Here is a 20,133-nt window from a genome sequence, read left to right as displayed (position 1 = left end):
TCATATACAATTGTATGTTAGAATTTAGAAACAAAAGATTATGGAAATATAAGAAGTTATTAACACTTGAAGTACTTTTATACTGTTTTTTTACTCTATTTTGATTTTTGTATATAACTTTGCTATTTAAGTTAGGGCTATTTGACTTGGCTCATTACTTTACTTTCATATTTTAAGCAACTTAAATGGTAAGCGCTAGCATACAGGAATTCTCTTTGTGGTTCGTGATTTGCCTGAGGTCCGTAGCATCTAAGAAACTTACAATTAAAATCATACCAGTAGGTACCAATTCAAGGTATAAGCCACACTATCACAAAAGGATATCAAAGTTGCAACAATAAATAAAATATTGGAATCTATACTTAAAAAAAAAGAAGAGAAAAACACATGAGAAAATAAGAGAAATTTAAAAATCAACAACAACAAAAAAATAAGAAAGAGTTTCAAACGTAAAATTAGTTTGAAATATGTTATGGAATATGTTGATTTTAGAGTAGATTTTTATCGTCATGTCGGTGTAAATAGCAATTGATGATATTTTATTTTTAAGATACAAATCATCTTATGTGCACTCTAAAAATTTTGATGAACTCATAAATTTTTCTACTGTTGTTGAATTAATTTTAAAATAAAAAAATATAGTTTTTGAAAACACAGAATGCATAAAATGAATTTTTCAAAAAGAGAAGATGTGCATTTAGAAATAATTAACCATCAGCCAAAATACTCACCAAGTCTTTATTTTTATACATTTTGTCCAATTTAATCATTGTATTCAAATTGAAGTAATTTATTCTTTAATTTTTAAAATTATTCCAATTTAGTCTTTCCACTTAATGACAACTAATTTATTGCTAAAAAATGATTATGTCAACACTGATGTGGCGCTGACATCGCACATTTGGTGATGTGGCACCAATATGATTATGTGGCAATGCCACATGACATCGTTATGATGACATAGTAGTATCACGTGGCATTGACATGATGACATAGTTCAAATTCTATGGATGTAATAAGAGGTTTGTTATGTTCAAATTGATTTGAACAAATCAGAACGATAAATTATTTTTATAATCATCATTAACTCCATAATTATTAGAGAGCTGCTTGGTTTTTAAATTAAAAAAATTTTAAAAAAAATTCAAACAAGAATAAAAAAACATAAATATGTTTACATTGCCCTAATTTTGCAACAATTAATTGATGAATTAAACTTCTAATGAAAAAAACAAAGAAAAAAAAGGACGAAGAAGAAGATTGAGATTTTTTTTTATAAAAAGGGAATTCAAATTTAATTTTTGTAAAATAAATAAATTAATGTATCTATTATGAAATAAAATAACTACGTAAAAAATATTTATATATTTTGCTTAACACTATAAATCATTTAGCTTATTAACAAGTATATGTATCATTTACTTAAAATTTTATATTTTTAATTTTTTTAAAATTTAATCTCTAAACATCTTAATTTTTATTCAATTTAATCCATTGATACAAACATTTTTTGAAATTTTTTTCTTGACCTATTACATCAGCATTGCCATGGCACCGGCATGTTCACATGTCAATGCCACATTAACATTACAATGTCATCATGTTAATACCAAGTGATATTGTCACATCATTACAACGGTATCACGAGACATTGCTATTATTTTTTATAGCAAAATCGAATATCGTTAAGAGAAAAAATTAAATTGAAGTAATTTACAAAATTAATAGACTATATTATTTTGATTTTGAATACATGAACTAAATTGGACAAAATAATAAACACATGGACTTAGTGAGTATATTGAGTATTAACCATTACCACCTATTCATTAAGTGAACAAATTTATCTATATAGAGAAATACGCTTTTCTACAATCAAAGATCATATCTTTTCGATAAAGACGTTCAATTTTGAATCACCAAAACACAATGATATTCAATAAAAAAAATTCATAAAATACATATAAAAATCCATGTGATAATATATATGATGATTCCATAAATACTCACACAACAATCAACAAAGAGTTGAAATTACACACCAAAAACAACAACAACAACAATAATAATAGTAAAACCCATGTGAGAGAATTCAATTGGTACAATTCAAGTACTCATTATTCAACACTTTCCCCCAGTGAAAATAAGACCAATCGAGGTTGCTGTATCAACCTAGCATTGAAATGGAAATAAACATAGCAGTAGTGAGTAATCAGTTATAACATGATCTGATTAGATTAGAACACAGTAAAAGAGGATTTTATGAACTAGCATTAAAATAAGACCTCATTGCAGAATACTCATAAAAATTAGGAACAGCAAGCAAGTCAACCAGAAAATGAAGAATTCATTGCATACACAAGGAACAGTTGACAAGGGAATGATCCATAGATTGTTAGAAATCAAGTTTTAGTTTGCAACAACTAATAGTTCTCTGTCTTTTCCAATCGATTTTAGGGAGAGAAGAAGGCTGAAGGAGGCGCACGAAAAAGATGGGAAAGAGAAGAAGTGACACAGGGTTATCACAGGGAGGTTTATATACTTAGTCAAAACGACGCCGTTTTCAAAGAAAGAAAAGAAAAAGAAAGACAGATCTGGTTTCAGGCTTTGACCCAACTCAAATCCAAAACAAAGCTTGTTGAAAGCTTGATCAGAAGCCCAGCTAGTGTTTTGGGTCTCAAAAAGGTATGGGTATGCGTTTCTCATTTACTTTATTTTATTTTATTTTTATTCATTATTTTTAATATTAATAAAATACAAAACAAATGTAAATAAATAAATGATCTAGTCTACACATAAGGGATGGGTTTCTCATTTACTTTTTATTTTATTTTATTTTTTGTTCATTATTTTTATTTTTAATACTAATACAATACACAAAAAAATAAAATAAATAAAGTTTTTAGGTTATAATTATCCTAGATTGATTTTTAGTCATAATAGTTTGGAATAGAAAACAAAAAAAAGCCATTTAAAATTTTATAATATGTACATAAAATTGTATAACTATTTAAAAATGAAAAATTGAAGGATGCTAATAGTAATTTTTTTTTAAAAATTTCAAAGTAAGAATAATTATGAGATCTCATCATAATTATTGGAAAATTTAGAAGAAATTTGCAACATAAGAATTTACATAAATAATGATAAACACATAAACAAAAATAATAAAAGAACATATAAATAAATAAAAATAATAAAAGTTAAATATTAGTTTCGTCATTCATCTTATATATATATATATATATAGTATAGTATATGTATGTATATATACATAAATATATAATGTATATATACATGTATATCTTTTCTTGTAGGTGGCGAAAAGTGAAAAGACACAACTCATAATGCAAGCAAAGAAGCAAAGCAGTGAGGTGAAGGAACAATCAATCTGTACATGAGTGGTATACTTGACCCATTATTGCTCCCTTCCAAGTTAACGCGATTAAAATTCTGGGGTGCTGCGTCTTGACATGATAGATTGGTTTAATTTATAGCTTGTTCTGAAATTTGAGAGGGGTCAAGTATACCACTCATGTACGGATTGATTCTTCCTTCACCTCACTGCTTTGCTTGCATTATGAGTTGTGTGTTTTCACTTTTCGCCACCTACAAGAAAAGATATACATGTATATATACATATATTTGTGTTTATATACATACATATATATATATATATAAGATGAATGACGAAATTAAAATTTAACTTTTATTATTTTTATTTATTTATATGTTCTTTTATTATTTTTGTTTATGTGTTTATTATTATTTATGTATGTATATATATATATATACTTATATATTTGTGTATATACACATACATACACATGTGTATATGTATATGTATATATATATATATACACATGTGTATGTATGTGTATATACACATATATGTGTATACACATGTATATACAAATATATATATATATGACCCTTCCTTAGTAGTTCATTTCAAACACAAAAACGGATTAATTTGTGTTTGAAATTACTTAGCTCAATGTCTTATTGATCATCATTTACAAAAAAAAAAATATATATGCAGCTAGGTGATGATGAACATAGTGCCTTGTAGACTTGTATTTTGTCGGAGTTGATGACAAACTGGATGTTAGTTCATGGTACGAAGCTCTATCCCAGCGTCGATGTCGAGGTCGACTTCAGCATTGTTACGAGGGCGACCTCTAATGCATCGAAAATAAATGATGGTGGCGATGAGGATGACAGAAGCTCCAGCAAGCAGAAGCTTAAATGAAGTTCCATGTATTCCCTTCAACTGCAAGGTTTCAGAGAAGTTGAACTTAAAACTCGATGTTGATGACATTTTTTCATACAGTTTAGCAGAATCTTTTCTCTCTTGAGATGGGAAAGATCAGAAAGGATCCAAATGGTATAAGCAATGCTGAGCTTGAACAACAAAAGTAATTGGAATTTAGAACACATAAGGACTTTTGACTATGTTTCAGAGGAAGCAGGGGCCTGTCGAAGAGTTGACACGTGTCTGTTAACAAATTTACCCAGCTGTCAATGTGGGCTGGTCCGACCCAACCCAACCCAAGTCCTTGTGAGCTAATAAAATATGAATTGGGCCGAACTAATCTATTTTTTATATTAACCATCAAAACCTCAATCCAGCCCACCCATTGTTAACCCGTGGGCTGGATTGGGCCAACTCATTTTTTTAATTATTTTTATAATTCTACTTAATAAATTTTCTATTAATAAAATTATTCTATAATTTAATATATAAATTGAATAATAAAAACATGTTACAAGCAAATAAATTACACCAAATATAAATAAACAAATACATTACATAAATAAAGTATAAATTTAACACAAACTACTATCCCATAAACATAAGTATATAATCAAATAATAGAAATTTCAAAACTCATTCATATCCTCTTCAATTCTCATTCTTAAGGAAAACATTTAAATTTTGTTTAGACAATAATGATATTTCAAGGTCTGAATCATTATCAATTTATCATATAATATTTATTGTTATAAAAGAAAAAAAGATAATAAGTTTTAATCTAAATTAAAATTATTAATTTGATAAGTAAAAATTAAACACATTGAAATATATGAAATAAGCAATACTATTGGTAATTAAATTATTAATTTTATATAATTAAATATATAAAATTATTAATTTTGTTGGGATAACATTATCAATTGAAGTCATACATTAGTAACTTAATATATGGACAAAATTTAAATAATTAATATTAAATTTGTATTTATTATAATTTTAGGTTAAAATGTTACATAATTAGTTTTGAATTATATTTATTAAGATTGTAATGTTTTTATTGATCGTGTTATTATTCAATAATTTAAGGAATAAAGTTTGATTATTATATAAAAATTTATATTTAAAAAACACATATTTATATTGAACTTTTATTTTCATATATAATGATAATTTTAGAAATTAAAATCATATTCTCAGTAAAATATTTGTTAAAATTAAGACTTTCTTATATATATATATATATATATATATATATATATAATTGACTGATATACTTGGGCCACCATTAAAACTCACTGAAATAAAAAAAAAGAAAAAAATTCACTGTATAGAAGAAATTAGTGAGCAAAGACAAAAGAAAAAGAACAGAGAAAAGGAAAGAGAAAGGGAAATGGAGAAGGTTGAGAAATCACCAATTTCCACAGAAGAAGAGGAAGACACTGAAATGGGGGAAGGAGACGTTGTTGAAAACCCTAAAACCAGCTCGAAATCCAGTAGCGATTCGGAGTCAAGCGATTCGGAAGACGAAGCGGAGCAGAATGAGCAGCTTCAAACCCTAGAATCTGAGCTCTCCACCAATCCCTCCAACTACGACGCTCATGTCCAGGTAGACGGTCCTAGTTAATCAAAGATTTTCCTACTACTAGTACCAGTGCTAGTTCTACTTATAAAAGTAATGCCTTTGGTTTGGTTTCCCAGTACATAAAGCTCTTGAGGAAAAGGGGTGAAATTGAGAAGCTACGAGAAGCAAGGGAGAACATGAATGCACTGTTTCCACTGAGTCCTTCAATGTGGATGGAATGGGCCAAAGACGAAGCTTCTCTTTCGGATGATTCCGGTTTCGAGGCAGTCCAGAAGCTTTACGAGAGGGGCATCTCCGAGTATCTCTCTGTCTCCCTTTGGTGTGAGTACCTGAATTATGCACAAGAACATGATCCAGAAGTACGTCAATGTTCAGCTGATGGGATTTCAAAGGCAAGGAATCTGTTTGAGCGTGCTGTTACTGCTGCTGCTTTGCATGTTGCTCAAGGCTTTCGAATATGGGATGCCTACACCCAATTTGAGCAAGCTATTTTGCTTACTATTGACCACTCCGACATTCAGGTCGGAATATTTCTTTATGCTTGTAGACTTTTCTGTTGAAGGACATGTTTTTTGAGCATGACGGATTATTATCCATTCGCCTTTCAGGCTAAAGAGAAACAGGTCCAGTGCATACGAAGTATATTCCACCGTCACTTGTCTATTCCTCTTGCTAACTTGAGGGCAACCCTTCTTGCCTACAAGGCTTGGGAGGTGGAGCAAGGAAATGCTCTTGATGCTGAGTCCGACACTGTGGATGGGATTTCATCCCATGTTGCTTCAGCTTACCAAAAGGCAGAGGAGATGTACAATGCCCGCGCTCATCATGAAGAACAGATCACTAGACAGGATATATCTGAGTCAGAGAGATTTCAACATTTCATGGTATAATATTATCCTCTAAAATCTCATAAGTTATTCATTTATTCAATAATAATTTTAAAATTAAATTTCATTTGTTCATGTTTACTTAAAAGCACCGCCTGCCTTTTCTTATGTGATTAAATTATTCATTTTTCTTCTTTATGCTATTGTACTGTTGTGCTGTAGTCGACTAAAAAAATAATTTATTGCAGAGTTACTTAGAATATGAACAATCCTTTGGTGATCCAGCCCGAGTCCAAATTCTGTATGAACGTGCCATAACTGACTTTCCTGTGTCAAGTGATCTCTGGCTTGATTATATGCGCTATCTTGATAAAACCTTGAAGGTTCTTGCTTTTACTCGCTATTATTGAGTTAACCATGCAGGTTCTTACTTTTACTTGTTATTATTGAGTTTGCCATGCTAGCAATTATTCTTATTTTTCTTTTTATCTTTTTAGGCTGGAAATGTTGTGAAGGATGTTTATTCCAGGGCTACAAGAAACTGTCCTTGGGTTGGAGAACTCTGGGTTCGATATTTGCTATGTTTGGAGCGTGGCCATGGTTCTGAGAAAGAGATATCTTCTGTATGTTGCAGTTATATTCAGAGATTATTTCCTCCGTTTTCTTTTTTTGTTTGGAGTACATATCAAATGGTTATTTGGAAGAAAACTTTGTTAATTGGCTGATGAGAAGAAACCTGGATTGCTTGTTTGATACATATAGCCTCTGCATATAATACCTGAATTCTTTGCTTGAGGCATTAAGAAGTTTTGGAAAAGTAGTTGGACTGAGAAAAATTAGTATATTTATTTTTCTGTTGGTTAAACATTGCCCTTAGGTTTTACCGCAAGCTTAAAGAAGAAAGTGAAAATGGGGAGATTATCCATCCAGGTGCAACAAACAAGAGTTCTATTTCAAAATCTCTCCATGCTGCCTTCTGCACATGTTGTAATCTTATCTCTATGTTCCCATCATCATGTAATACGATCTTATTTCCACATCCAAATGAACTGAATGCTGTCGCTTTTTCATGGTGGCTTTAGACCTATTGATTTTGGCAGTTGACTTTTAAAATGTGTAGAAATTTCAGGAATTACTTTGAAAAGGAAATTTCTTTTACTTGGTTATATTAATGAATGGTTATAACACTCTGACTGGTTTATGATTCTTCTCAATCCTATTTAATTGAATTTTTTCTTAAATTTGTTTCAGGTCTTTGAGAAGTCTTTGCAATGCACATTTTCAACCCTTGAGGAGGTATGGATTTTTCTAATCATGTTTTGAATTCATTTGTTAGTACTCATGCTTTGGATACTTTTGTTAATCTTTTTTGTTTGTTGTAGTACCTTGATTTGTTCCTCACCCGAGTAGATGGCTTGAGGCGTAGAATTTCATCAGCTAGAGGAGACGATGTGTTGAACTATTCATTGATTAGGGAATCTTTTCAGGTTTATATGTGAACTCTTTCTTCTCTGTGTTAAAATGACTTTCATGGTTGAGGTCAAGCATGATTGAAGGTTCTCAAGCACATAAGTATTGTGCATTTTTAATAGTCATTGCAATTGTATATAAAAATACTTTGGACTTCATAGTCTTCATGCTATATGGGCTAGGAAATAGGTTCCCTTTTGTATACTTGAGTTTGACTTTGTGTGGTCTTTCTTTCAGCAAGCAGCAGATTACTTATCCCCACACATGAAGAATGCTGATGGTTTATTGCGTTTGCATGCTTATTGGGCCCGCTTAGAGCTGAAATTGGGCAATGATTTAGTTGCAGCACGTGGTGTTTGGGAGAGCTTGCTTAAGACCTGGTTTGACTATTAAAAGCTTGCATGAATTGTCCTTAGTTATTCAGTTATTTGATGTTTCACAGGTTTCATGAATGTATATGTCTGTGCAGTGGTTCAATGTTGGAAGCATGGCAAGGTTATATATCAATGGAAATTGAATTAGGTCATATAAATGAAGTCAGGGCCATATATAAGAGATGCTACAGCAAAAGAGTCAGTGGAACAGGTTCAGAGGTATATTTTCCATGTTTATTCAATTTGTAAATTGCACGACTTGATTATATTCAATGATTGCTCTTTCTTCAGTTTAGTGGGTTTCTTAAAAAAGATAATAAAAAAAATTATCAAGTCTTAGGTAGCACACAGTGGAGTATTTGCCATCTATGCAGCAAATGTTTTTCATTACTCTTTTTATACTTGTTCTGTTTTTTATTGTTGAATATGGGGGAAGTGTGAGAATATTTAAGTTTGGATTCATAAAAATTGGAGTAGCATTAAAATTTAGATCATATATTGTTTCTCCAACTTATTTATTAATTTACCTTGTTTATTTTTGGAAAAAAAGGTGTTAGGGTGTGCACATGTCACATGGTAACATAGGATATGTTTTAGGAATTATGTCTACTTAGGCTTTATGGTGGGCTGGGGGCTAGAAGATTAGGGATTCTAGGGTTTGTTGCTAAATGTAGGAAGTTTGAGGTAAGATTTAGGTAGTAATTAGGGTTTGATTCAGTTGAGGTTAGATCTCCAAAGTGCCAGAAATTAAAGGGAAGGTCACTGGAATTTTTGCAGCAGAAAAATTAGAAGAAAGCATGTTTATTGATTCCCATGCTTTTGCTTTGAACAGCAATGAAGAAGATTGTAGCAAGAGAGGAGGAGAGAAGAGCAAAAAATGCTTGCTTAATAAATCAAAATTCTCATATTTTATTGATCAAAAGCATAAGGAAATATAAAGGCTCCTAGTCTCCTCCTAAACCTCTAAGATTAGGATTTTTAATTGGAAACTAATCACTAAATGAACCAACTTGGTTCCTGGAAAAATAAACCTAACTCCTAGAAACTTCTAGGTTGATACGAGCCAAATAAAAGTTAACCTTTAGGTGCAGGAAGCATAAAATTATAATCTTTCCCCTATACATAAAAAAGCCAGAATTTTATAAAGTGAAATCTTAAATTGCTAATATTGAAATTTCATATATGAAAGTAATAAAGGTTCTTCTTCCATGGTTGCACTGCATTAACATCATAATCTAAAGTGGACTACATTTCCTTTTCAGTGTATGTCCCATTGCCAACTATAAGTAATAATGAAGTTTCACTCTAGGAGTCCATGGTAGTTTTCTCTATTTTAACATATAGCAACACTTGTTGATGCTCATGGCAACTAGAAAGCCAGATGAAATCAGATGTAATGTGTGACAGAGGATATCATTTTCTTTTTTCTTTTTTTATCATAGGTAAGTGAATTATCTCAAATTGAACCTTGACTGTAGTATGTTACAAAAATGGCGTTAAACTAGACTTATTTATGCATGTATATGTGGCATGTATAGTTCATATGTAACAAGAGCTAACAATTCATCTTTAGGCCATAGTTCTAATATTTTTGTGTTATGGTTCCTATTTTTTGGTTATTTGGCTTGACTCATCACTCCCATCATTTTGAAGGTTAAATTGATTTTATCCTCTCAATTGATGTAATTGTTTGCCAACAACCTGTCTTGGTCTCAGACAGTCTTACTACAGTGCCTATGATAACTTAGATAAGTTTATTTTATGTGTGTAAGATTAAAAACAATCTTTTTAGGATTGGTATATAGGGTGGTGTTCTTTGGGGTCTGACTGCTTCAAAATTATTCAATTGCTCAATATTTGTACTGTAATTAGATGATACATTCCTTCCTAAAAAAACAGAATCATTCAGGACTTGTGCCATGCTTGGTTGCGCTTTGAGAGGGAATTCGGAACACTGGAAGATCTCGACCATGCTTTGCAAAAGGTACAACTTACTACTTTTTCGGTTCTGCTGTTCAGATAATGATTCTGCTTCAGATTGTTAGCACATTTCCATGTAAAAACAATGAATCTCACTGCCTTGAAGATGGATTCAAATCAAATAGATAAGACAAAGAGGGAAAACTCGTTCCAGAAATTGTCAAAACTTTTTTATTTTGGCTAGTAATCTTTGCTATTGAATATCAAAACAGTCTTAAAAGAATAAATAATTTACTCAACGAAGAACTTACTAGTATATAATTTGCAAATTAGTCTTGTTTTATTTTATTTTATTTTTCTAAAAAAAAAAAAGAACACTTCAATGTGGAGTAAAAGTTGAAATCCTAAATCACCTGCATTCACCATTAATTGCTTTAGGTGATTATTATGTCTACTGCCATTTCTGAGCTGGTCAATTTTCTACATCTATTATCCTAATGAATCCATGAATATAGAACTTTTTATTCACTTGCCACTTCTCATTGGCTGTGGATGAGAGATTTGGCACTAGGTGTCAGGTGAAAAGAACGATCTATCTGATCTATTGTTGTTATGCTATGTTTAGTCTTAAAATGCAGCAAATCTTGCTCCATTATAAATGAAAATTTCTATTATTTTTAGTCTTGGACAACTGTATTTGATATGTTTTCTTGATTTTCAGGTGGAAGCTTGAAAACATATTTTTCCCCTGTTAAACAAAGATATACAGTGCTTTTTAAATATTTTTAATGGCGTTAATTAGTAAAATTGTTAGATTTGGTCATATGTTTTCATTACTTTTGTTTTGCTCTTCTAATGGGATGTCATTAGTCATTGTTTTCTTTAAATATTTCTTCTTTTGTCACTGTTCAGTGTTTGTAAGTGACTTATGCTTATGAAGCTTCATGATTAGTTAATCCAAATCAATGACGTAGTAAAGTACTCTTTCTGGTGCCCTTATGAACCATCTTTCTTGAATGTGAACAAGGCATGCTAGTAATATTGATAACAGCCTCTGGTTTTTTAACTATATGTCTGAGAAAACTCACTATATTGTACACTAGTCTGGTTATGTAAAAATAAACAAAGTGTCATCTGGTTGATGAATAACCCTGGCTGTCTTTGACAAAGCCAGAATAATCCTTGTTTGCTGTTCCATTTCTCAGGTTACCCCTCGTCTTAAGGAGCTGCAATTGTTTAGGTTACAGCAGGAATCTAAATCTGTCATTGAAGCAACAGATAAAAGAGAGAAAACCTCTCAGAAAACTGCACGTGAAAAGAGGAAATCAGGTTCAAGTGCAATTGATGAACAGTCTCCAGCTAAGCGGCAGAAAAATGCTTCTCAGTATCAGAAAAAATTGCATGAGAAAGAGAACACACAGGGGAAGAATGTAGCCGAAGCAAATGATGGGGAAGGGAAAAAAGGCAAGGTTGACAAACCAGTAAACGAGCAGCAGATGAAAGACACTGGTCCTGGTAAAACCAGATTATATACAGATCAGTGCACTGCATTTATATCAAATCTTGACTATAAGGCAAGTAGACTCCCTTCCTGTCTGCTTCCCCTTATCTGCTCTTTCCCTCTTTCAAATATGTGGACACCCTTGCGTTTCTTCATATTGTTTAATGTTGGGCAAGCTGATAGACAAGTTTATCTTCTTGGATAGCAGGCAAATTATGAAGATCTACGTCAATTCTTTAGTGATGTTGGTGGGATCACTTCAATGCGAATTCTGCATGACAGGTTCACTGGAAAATCAAGGGGGTCGTCTCTCTCTCTCTCTCTCTCTCTCTCTCTCTGTGCATGTGCGTGCAAATGCACATGCCCCATTTGTTATTTTACTGTTCTTTCTTTGCGACTGCGCTGCTACAAAGAAATCGGAGACTGGCTGCTTGAGTTGCTTACTAGATTTCTGTCTGGTGCTCTGGCTGGAATTTCCTTATTACAGTCTTTCTTGACTAGTACTAGGTCATGTATTGTACAGTTTGATGTCCCTTATGAGCCGCTTTTTACTGTCTCTTGAAGTAGATATAATTTCACTGGAGGAATATTGTGTTTAAACAATCCCAATATATTTGCTGTGTCGGGTTTTATATGGACATCTGTGTTTTGATAAGGAATGTCATTCCCTATTTTTGGCTGGCATTAACAATTTAACAGCGAATATGTCCACCAAGATGTCTCAAGCATTCAGCATCGTTAAGTCTAATGGATGATTAAGGGCAAGTGATGAAAAGACTAGATTCTCCATGAATATTTTATTTACATGTCTAAGGTGGTGTTTGGTAAAATTTTCAATATAAAATCCCTGTAAGATCATATCTCTTTTAAAATAAATTCAATAAAATTTTCTCTGCAGTTAACTACAATAGTATACCAAATGATTTGTATAGTACAAATTTAGTATTTAGCACTTAGTTTTTCAGCATCAAGATTTCAGTTGATGGAAAATTTAACAACAGCACCTAAGTAAGGTCTAGGTCCCCATTTCCCAAACTGGGTGATAATTAACGTATTGGAAGAGTTTTCTGTTATTTATTAGTCATCAGATCGCATAGTGATTCTTATACCTTCTAATGGATATTGAAGGGACTGGCATATGTGGATTTTGTGGATGATGAACACCTTGCTGCAGCTGTAATGAAGAATAAGCAAATGTTGCTTGGGAAGAAGTTGAGCATTGCACGGTCAAATCCTAAGCAACGTGAGAGGGAATCTTTTGTTCTTAATGCACCTGGTGGACATGGTAAGTCAGGGGATTTGAATTATACTCTCTCCTTGCTCGACCCCCTGCTTTTTCTTCCATTTCCCTTTTCTGTCTGTCTCTCCTTGCGCACTTACTCTTGCTTGTGCAATGATGCACATACCTTCTTGGTAATTGCAGCAGATGCCTAATTTATTAAAATGCATGACAAACATTTTGAATGTGTTTAAGTATCATGTGCATGAACATTTGTATTTGATAATGAGAATAGTTCAGTCCTGAAGACTTGTAGCATGCTCAAGAATTTGGGAAGAAAATGTCTAGTGGAAAGAAATGCTGGGAAGAAGCAGGAGCAGGGCTGGTTGTGAAGCATGTTATTTCATGTCTTAGTCTTGATAATCAAAATTCAGCCAGCAACTTTCTGTCTTTTTAATGTTATTATCTACAAGGGGAGGGATTAACTTCCTACTATTTCTTTTTGGTGCATGAGTGTGATCTTTTTTTTCCTCGCTTTTTTCTTTTCCTTGTTGAGGACAAAGGAAGAAGGGGATGTGTTTAATATTTAATAGAAAAAAACAATTCTTTTGAGTTTTTTAGCAGTTTTTGGCATGTTTGAAAGGTGATTTTCAAGTTTTATTTATCACATTTACATTTAATTTTCTCTCCCTTGGCTTTTGTCAAATTTGTTTTTTCTGTCATTTGCTCTATCTCTGTTACTTCATAGCTTGGTTGGCAGTTTCTTTCCTTATGTTCTTAAAACTGAAATTACAGAAGATGCTAGCAACCGAAGTGGAATTGATGGGAGTTCTGCATCTAAAGAATCTGTTGAAAGCCCTAAGGGATCTAGGGTACCACAATCTACTGCTAGCAAGCGTGTTGAGAACTTCCAGCTTAAGGGGAAGAACACGTTTGCGGTGCCAAGAAATGTTAGACCACTCGGATGGACTAGTAACAAACCAGAAACCAGGGAAGAGGGAGATGAGAAGCCAAAATCAAATGATGAGTTCAGAAAAATGTTCATGAAAATCTGAAGTTCATTCTCAAAGTTACTGATTAACAGCATGCTCAAAATATTATCCTTGTACAAATATTAGTAGCTAAATACCAATTTTGTGATAAATTGGTTGTGGTTTTTAATAACTCATTGCCGCTAAAGCCTTCTTTATGGTCATATAAAATTGCTGCAATTACATTTGGTTCACAATGTTTTGTTGTGTAAAGCTCAGCTCATCCTTGAGTTCCAGCTCCCAAATCCGAGATGGGATAAGCCAGAAAAAGGGCATCCTAGAGTGGTGGGTGCTGCTTTGCAGTATTCTTTGTCTCAAGCAAAGGCAGGATGGATGAAACTATAAAGACATCCGGTCTGGAGTCTGGACCACCAAAGCACTAGCGAGTACTGTTGAGAAACCAGCAGGCAAGGCATGGCCTGCAGAGTGTGGATGTGGATGTTTGAATTATGATTATCATGTCATGGCTCAGAGCAAGAGATAGAAGGAAGGTTGTGTTGTCTTGTTATTGGCGTTTGATAGGCAGGGAATGCTTTGGTCTGCGGGAGCATGCTTTCACACGTGGTAAACCCAATCACCTACTCCTTGTAACTACCCAATCATTCCATTTCAATTTCATTACTACTACTGCTACTATCACTGGTGCTGCTACTTACCATCACTTAATCAATCTGCAGTGCATTTAGTTTTACCATTAGGTTTAGAGGCCCATGTTTCCCTAGCAGGAATGAAAAAGTAAAACCATAAAATTTAATGATTTCCTTGGGATATTCTTTAAAATTAATTGAAATACTATTTATGGTAATATTATCTTATTGAATACAGTCATTGACATCTAATGTGATAATTTAAGTGCCATTAGGTTTAGTTGGTTGTCGTCGTCTTTCGCCGTTCTCCGGTCGAGGGATGAGGTAGGGAGTGAGAGAAAAAGATGAAAATGATAAGTTTTTATATGTTAAGGTTATGTTTTATTATACACGGGGTAGTATTTTATCGAAATAATTAAAAGGGCATTTTTATTCAAAAATTTATTTCACCCGTTCTGTGATTTGGTCAAAATTAAAGTTATTTTGATTTTATTCATAAAAATTATTTTAATTTCATTCGGAATGACTATTTTGTGAAATGATTATTCTGTAAATCAAATAAAAGAATAAAGTAGGGTAAAAGAACAGGAGAGAATGGAAGCAACGTTAATATTGAAGAAATTGAGAGCATCCCACTATCCACGGGGTGGGTACTTGATATGTATGGAGGAGTACAAGTGTGGTAGATGAATCTTTGGTCGGGAAGATAAAAGACTTTTTAATTAGCTTGAATGCCACACAACCTGTGGCAGTGTTTGCAGTGTGATTGGCTCAGATCAGAGGTTTCAGATTTGGCCAATTTCTGTCACCTTTCACTCAGGGAATCACTTTTCCTTCTCTTCTCTTCTCTTCTTCATAAGATATCAAAAGCATGAAAATTATCGATCTCTGCTCATGTCAGCTTAGTAAAGAGTGGGGAAAAGTCACTTTCCGTACACCATGCATACATTTTTCACTGCACCATTCCACTATAACCAAATCTGACTCTTTCCATCAATTTTCCATGAGTTTTCTTACACGCCACCTCCATTTTACACTCTTTCAGGGAAAAGAACACTCATCCTAACGCCAAATATCCTGGGTTTTAAGTTATAACTATCATGCCTAACCCTCTCCTGGTTGGCTACAAAGTGGAATGCAGACATGGGTCATGGGTGATGGGTGGAGTTGCAGCAGCCTATAAGTACTGCCTGCCACTACCATCAGTGTCCTAGACTTAGTCTGATCTGAAATGAACAAGTCAAACCCAAGTTGCAGACCTCAGCAATTCTGCATATTAACACCATCCCAACCCAGGTATAAATCCAGAGAACAGTCCTGAAAATAAGAAATTACAGCTCAAAGCATAGGAAACACACCTAAGATACAGCAACCTAAACACCTAAAATCCGTTGCAGAACATGACATGGCAGAAGAGACACCAATCCGGCCATTACCAGCGTCAGAAGAAGCAAACATTGGAAACCATAACAGAGAAACAAATAGTGAAAACACCCTGTTAAACAGTAGAGTTTGAACAGCTTCTGAACAATATATAAACACCATGTGCTCGAGAGTCACTTTTCCAGCAACCATTGACTTATACATAACTCTTAGACCAGAGGAGCTAAGGGGGTTTATATATGTATTTCACCAAATATAATTAATACGATATAAATATATGTGTACATATATATGAAGGCAATCTGACAAGTATGAGCAAGCTGACCTGAGGTGAGCAAGCTGTCAATTTTGATAAGCCCTACTGAATTTAGAGGTAGACAAGCTAGCTTGAGAGTCTAAACCTACCTCAATATCAGATTTTTACAAGTTATTAGGCTTAATTGCATAAGAAATCTACCTTTATTCATGCTAGACTAAGAAATTAACGTAATATTTATAAATTGGAAAAAGGAATGCTGGGGAAGCATTGTCTTGACTTGGACCTTCGAAAGCTAAAGAATTATTAAGTAGTAAATGGAGAAATGACTTAGATTACATTTCATTCACAAGTTTAAATATCGCATAAGCAAAGCATACCTCCTTACTAGGTTAGCCTAGCTAAATTCACAGTCTAAGAAAAGATTAAAGGCAAAGCAAACTAGGTAAAAGAAGAGAAAGCTACCCTTGAGAACTTCAAGCTTTCTTAATTAAATGTTAGGCATGCTAACTTAACCTCCTTTCTCTTCTTATGTTTTCTTTCTTTGTCTTTGCAGGTTCTAAAGCTAAGGAGATCAGAGGACAGTTACCTTACCATGCTCAACATTTAAATGAAAGTGGATGAATGCTAAGCCTAAGAGTGATACATGACAACTACTACAAGTTTTGATGAAGAAAAGGATATAGGAATCAGAACTCAAAAGCATTTTCTCTTCATTTACATTATTTTTAACTCTCTTTAGTTTTAGCTCGAGTGTTAGTTCTTATAGTTATTGTTGTAGTTTTAAAATGACACTTGTTATTTTAGATCATATGATATTAGTTTAACATATTGATTTGTTATAATGAATGATGATATGGCCTGTTAATGTAACATGATTACATGATCACATGATAATTTCACCCTTCAACATGCCATGTCAACGTCACATAAATATAAATATTACAAATAGATGTTGGTTAGTCTAACTGTTATGCCTAATTATAATGAAAAGAAAAGTGATACTTGTACATTGAAAGAGTGTGGTTGCGTGTGAAGGAAAGATGTTAGGAGCAATTGGGCAGTGGACCCTGGAGAGCACAATTACAATTAGGCAAAAGATGGGATGCAGAAGGCACAGAGACAAAGCTTGAATTCCCTCTCTCTGCTCATGCGGGGGCCTAAGCATGCGTCTTGATACACTGTCTTCAAATTTTATTGCACATTTCCCTTTTGTCCAACCTCTCTTTTTTCCTTTAATCATCATTATCATTCCTGCATTTCCTTCATGCAATTATGCAAAAGCTCACACCACATGCATGCACACACAGAGTTTAAGGCCCCCATGTTTTGCTTTTCCATCAAATTAACTTTTGCTTAGATTTTTATGTATAATTTGCCTACTGTTTCATGCTGTACTGACTCTTTCTATTCCCACTATATGTTTCCTTTGCTTGAATGAGGGTTTCTCATTTTATATCAAATGTACAGTACATTAAAATACAATACATTAAGGTGATAATCAAAATTAATCCGAATCCAAGATGGATATTAAAATCTTTACTCCAACTCATTCCCGTAACCGAATATAAGATATCCAAACCCTATATTATCAGATTGTATATCTGCGGATACCCAAATAAAATCTAACCCTGCAAACTGATGGAACTGACTGCATATAATCTGCTATTACTCCTGCAAACTGATGATGAAGGGTACGAAGAGAAGTTTGGAGACAAAATGAAAATGAGATTATAGGTAATAAGCCCCTTGTTAAGATGTCAGCAAGCTGGTTTTGTAGAGGGAACAAGTTTAACAATAAGAGTGCCATTGGCAACAAGGTCTTGAACAAAGAGATAATCAACTTCAATATGTTTTTTGTATGACCTTGAAATATCATCAATAACAAGTCATGGGAATTAATGGAGATTTGAAAGTCCAAGACCTCGGAAAAGATTTGAAATCCATAGCATTTCAGAAATAGTGATATAGCACTAGAACGAGAAAACATTGACTGCTTTTTAGAGCCCCACGAGATGATATAGAATAGCCAAGAAAGACACAAAAGCCTGTCGTAGATCGTCGTGGGGTTAGAACAGCCAGCCCCAATCCCCATCAATGTATGCACAAGGTTGAGATATGGGGCCATGCTTAATCGTAATTCCACACAGCCTAGTCTGCTTTTGAGATATCTCAATATCGTTTTAGCCTCTGTGAGAGGTGGTGCTGTTGGAGCATACATGCGTAGATTGACAGCGTAAGAAATGTCTGGTCGTGTCATATAGTGAACAAGGCTTACATCCTAGGCTTCTAGCATTACCAGTGCATTGCAGAAGATGATCAAGTGTGTTCTTGTTTTGTGTCAAAGAATAACCATCAGACGGACCAGAGGCTTCAATTCCCAGAAAAGAAGTATTATGCTCATGGCAAATCTGGTTCCAAGACCCCAACAAAATCTGGGCTATATCACCTAAAAATGAGTGGAGAACAAATAATTGAACTATCTGCACAACTTCTATGGAACCCATTCTCAAGTAGTACTGAAACGTTGGAACCATATGAACGAGGGGCTTGTGTCCTAGTCCATAAATTGCTCTGTGTAGCCTACAAACATAACCAGGTTGTGTAGTGTGCTCACATAACCTGGTCCTTGTTGCATGCAAGACTTCTTCCAAGTGGCTAACCAAGTAAAGATGCAATTTGCACGTCAAGCTGTCGCCATTGGCTTGAGACAGTTAGGGTGAGAACTGAGAACAGTTCAGCCATGTGTTGATTTTTCTGTATGATTTAAACCTTCGAGATTTATATACGAATAAAATGCGACGAATTTACAAGAGAAAAAAAACATATGCACAGAAATCAGAAGAGTACATTACCTCAACATGTTTAATTATGATCAAATGGTGATATTTTTGAGTAACTTAAAAACACCAAATTAATATATAATGGTAACATTTAGCTGGTAAATTAAACCATTAACTTGATACACTAACCTTAATTATATATCAAATCATAGATTAATTAAGAAAAAGCAATAAAATCTTGGAAATTATATGGAAAGCTCTAGAGAAAAGGGTTTGATCACTGCCTTCAAATGTGTGGAGGATGTGTTGTGATAAAATTTTAATGCAACCTCTCTTAGTTAGACAAGCATGCAACTTCAACAATGAGATCATTTTTGAGGGGCCCAATTACTTCCCAAAATAAGTATTTTCCATCAAGTAGGTTGCCCATTAGAACAAGATTTCTCAATCAAGCTAAATCATTCAAAAGATTTGAGATAGACAATGAAAGATTTTCCAAGTTCCAAGCCATTGTTTGTTAATGTTGGGAACAAAATTTAGTGGGGAGACTACCATATTTCCAATCATTTTAATTTTGCCACTCCTCAAGGGTATTGGCTTGAATTGTTTCCTAATTCATTATTTTGAATATATTTGCTTTTATTTTACTTATTAATTAATTTGATTATGCAACTATACATAATTATTTATTTCATGTTCAAGTTTTTTTTTTTAATTGGGAAGTTTTTTTTTAACTGAGGGAATGGAGATTTGAACTTTACTATTTTAAGTAGGGGTACATGCACCAACCAATAAAGCAAATGCTCGGGTGCAAGTTATTTAGTAATATATTTATTTATTTATTTATTTCATTGAATAAATAAACCAATTGAAAAAAAATCAAATGTTAAAAGCCAAACAAGGGTAACTTTATTTTCTTCTACATCTATATATATATATATA

At 33.2% G+C, this 20,133-nt stretch overlaps 1 protein-coding gene across 2 annotated transcripts; it reads left to right on the top strand.

Annotated features, from left to right (window-relative positions):
- LOC18595233 (squamous cell carcinoma antigen recognized by T-cells 3) lies at positions 5,563-14,939 on the top strand. 2 transcript variants are annotated; one of them, XM_018123641.1, is made up of 14 exons: positions 5,563-5,864; positions 5,957-6,361; positions 6,449-6,724; positions 6,916-7,050; positions 7,165-7,290; positions 7,919-7,963; positions 8,050-8,154; positions 8,375-8,517; positions 8,607-8,730; positions 10,421-10,495; positions 11,637-12,005; positions 12,141-12,235; positions 13,063-13,217; positions 13,950-14,939. In XM_018123641.1, exons 1-14 carry the CDS (start codon positions 5,649-5,651, stop codon positions 14,204-14,206), a joined length of 2,526 nt encoding a protein of 841 aa, XP_017979130.1. In that variant the 5' UTR covers positions 5,563-5,648; the 3' UTR covers positions 14,207-14,939. The 2 variants fall into 2 exon arrangements, with proteins under 2 accessions (XP_017979130.1, XP_017979129.1); XM_018123640.1 differs by having other exon boundaries at positions 13,947-14,939.

Source organism: Theobroma cacao, chromosome 6 (assembly GCF_000208745.1).
Source record: "Theobroma cacao cultivar B97-61/B2 chromosome 6, Criollo_cocoa_genome_V2, whole genome shotgun sequence".
Taxonomy (NCBI): Eukaryota; Viridiplantae; Streptophyta; class Magnoliopsida; order Malvales; family Malvaceae; genus Theobroma; species Theobroma cacao.
This window is presented reverse-complemented; position numbering and strand designations above follow the sequence as displayed.

Bases quoted from the DNA above. Each gene is read 5' to 3' on its own strand.
- LOC18595233 (XM_018123640.1), top strand. From the start codon at position 5,649: ATGGAGAAGGTTGAGAAATCACCAATTTCCACAGAAGAAGAGGAAGAC. The intron at 6,362-6,448 runs GTCGGAATATTT...TTCGCCTTTCAG, and splicing joins TTGACCACTCCGACATTCAG to GCTAAAGAGAAACAGGTCCA. The intron at 7,051-7,164 runs GTTCTTGCTTTT...TTATCTTTTTAG, and splicing joins ATCTTGATAAAACCTTGAAG to GCTGGAAATGTTGTGAAGGA.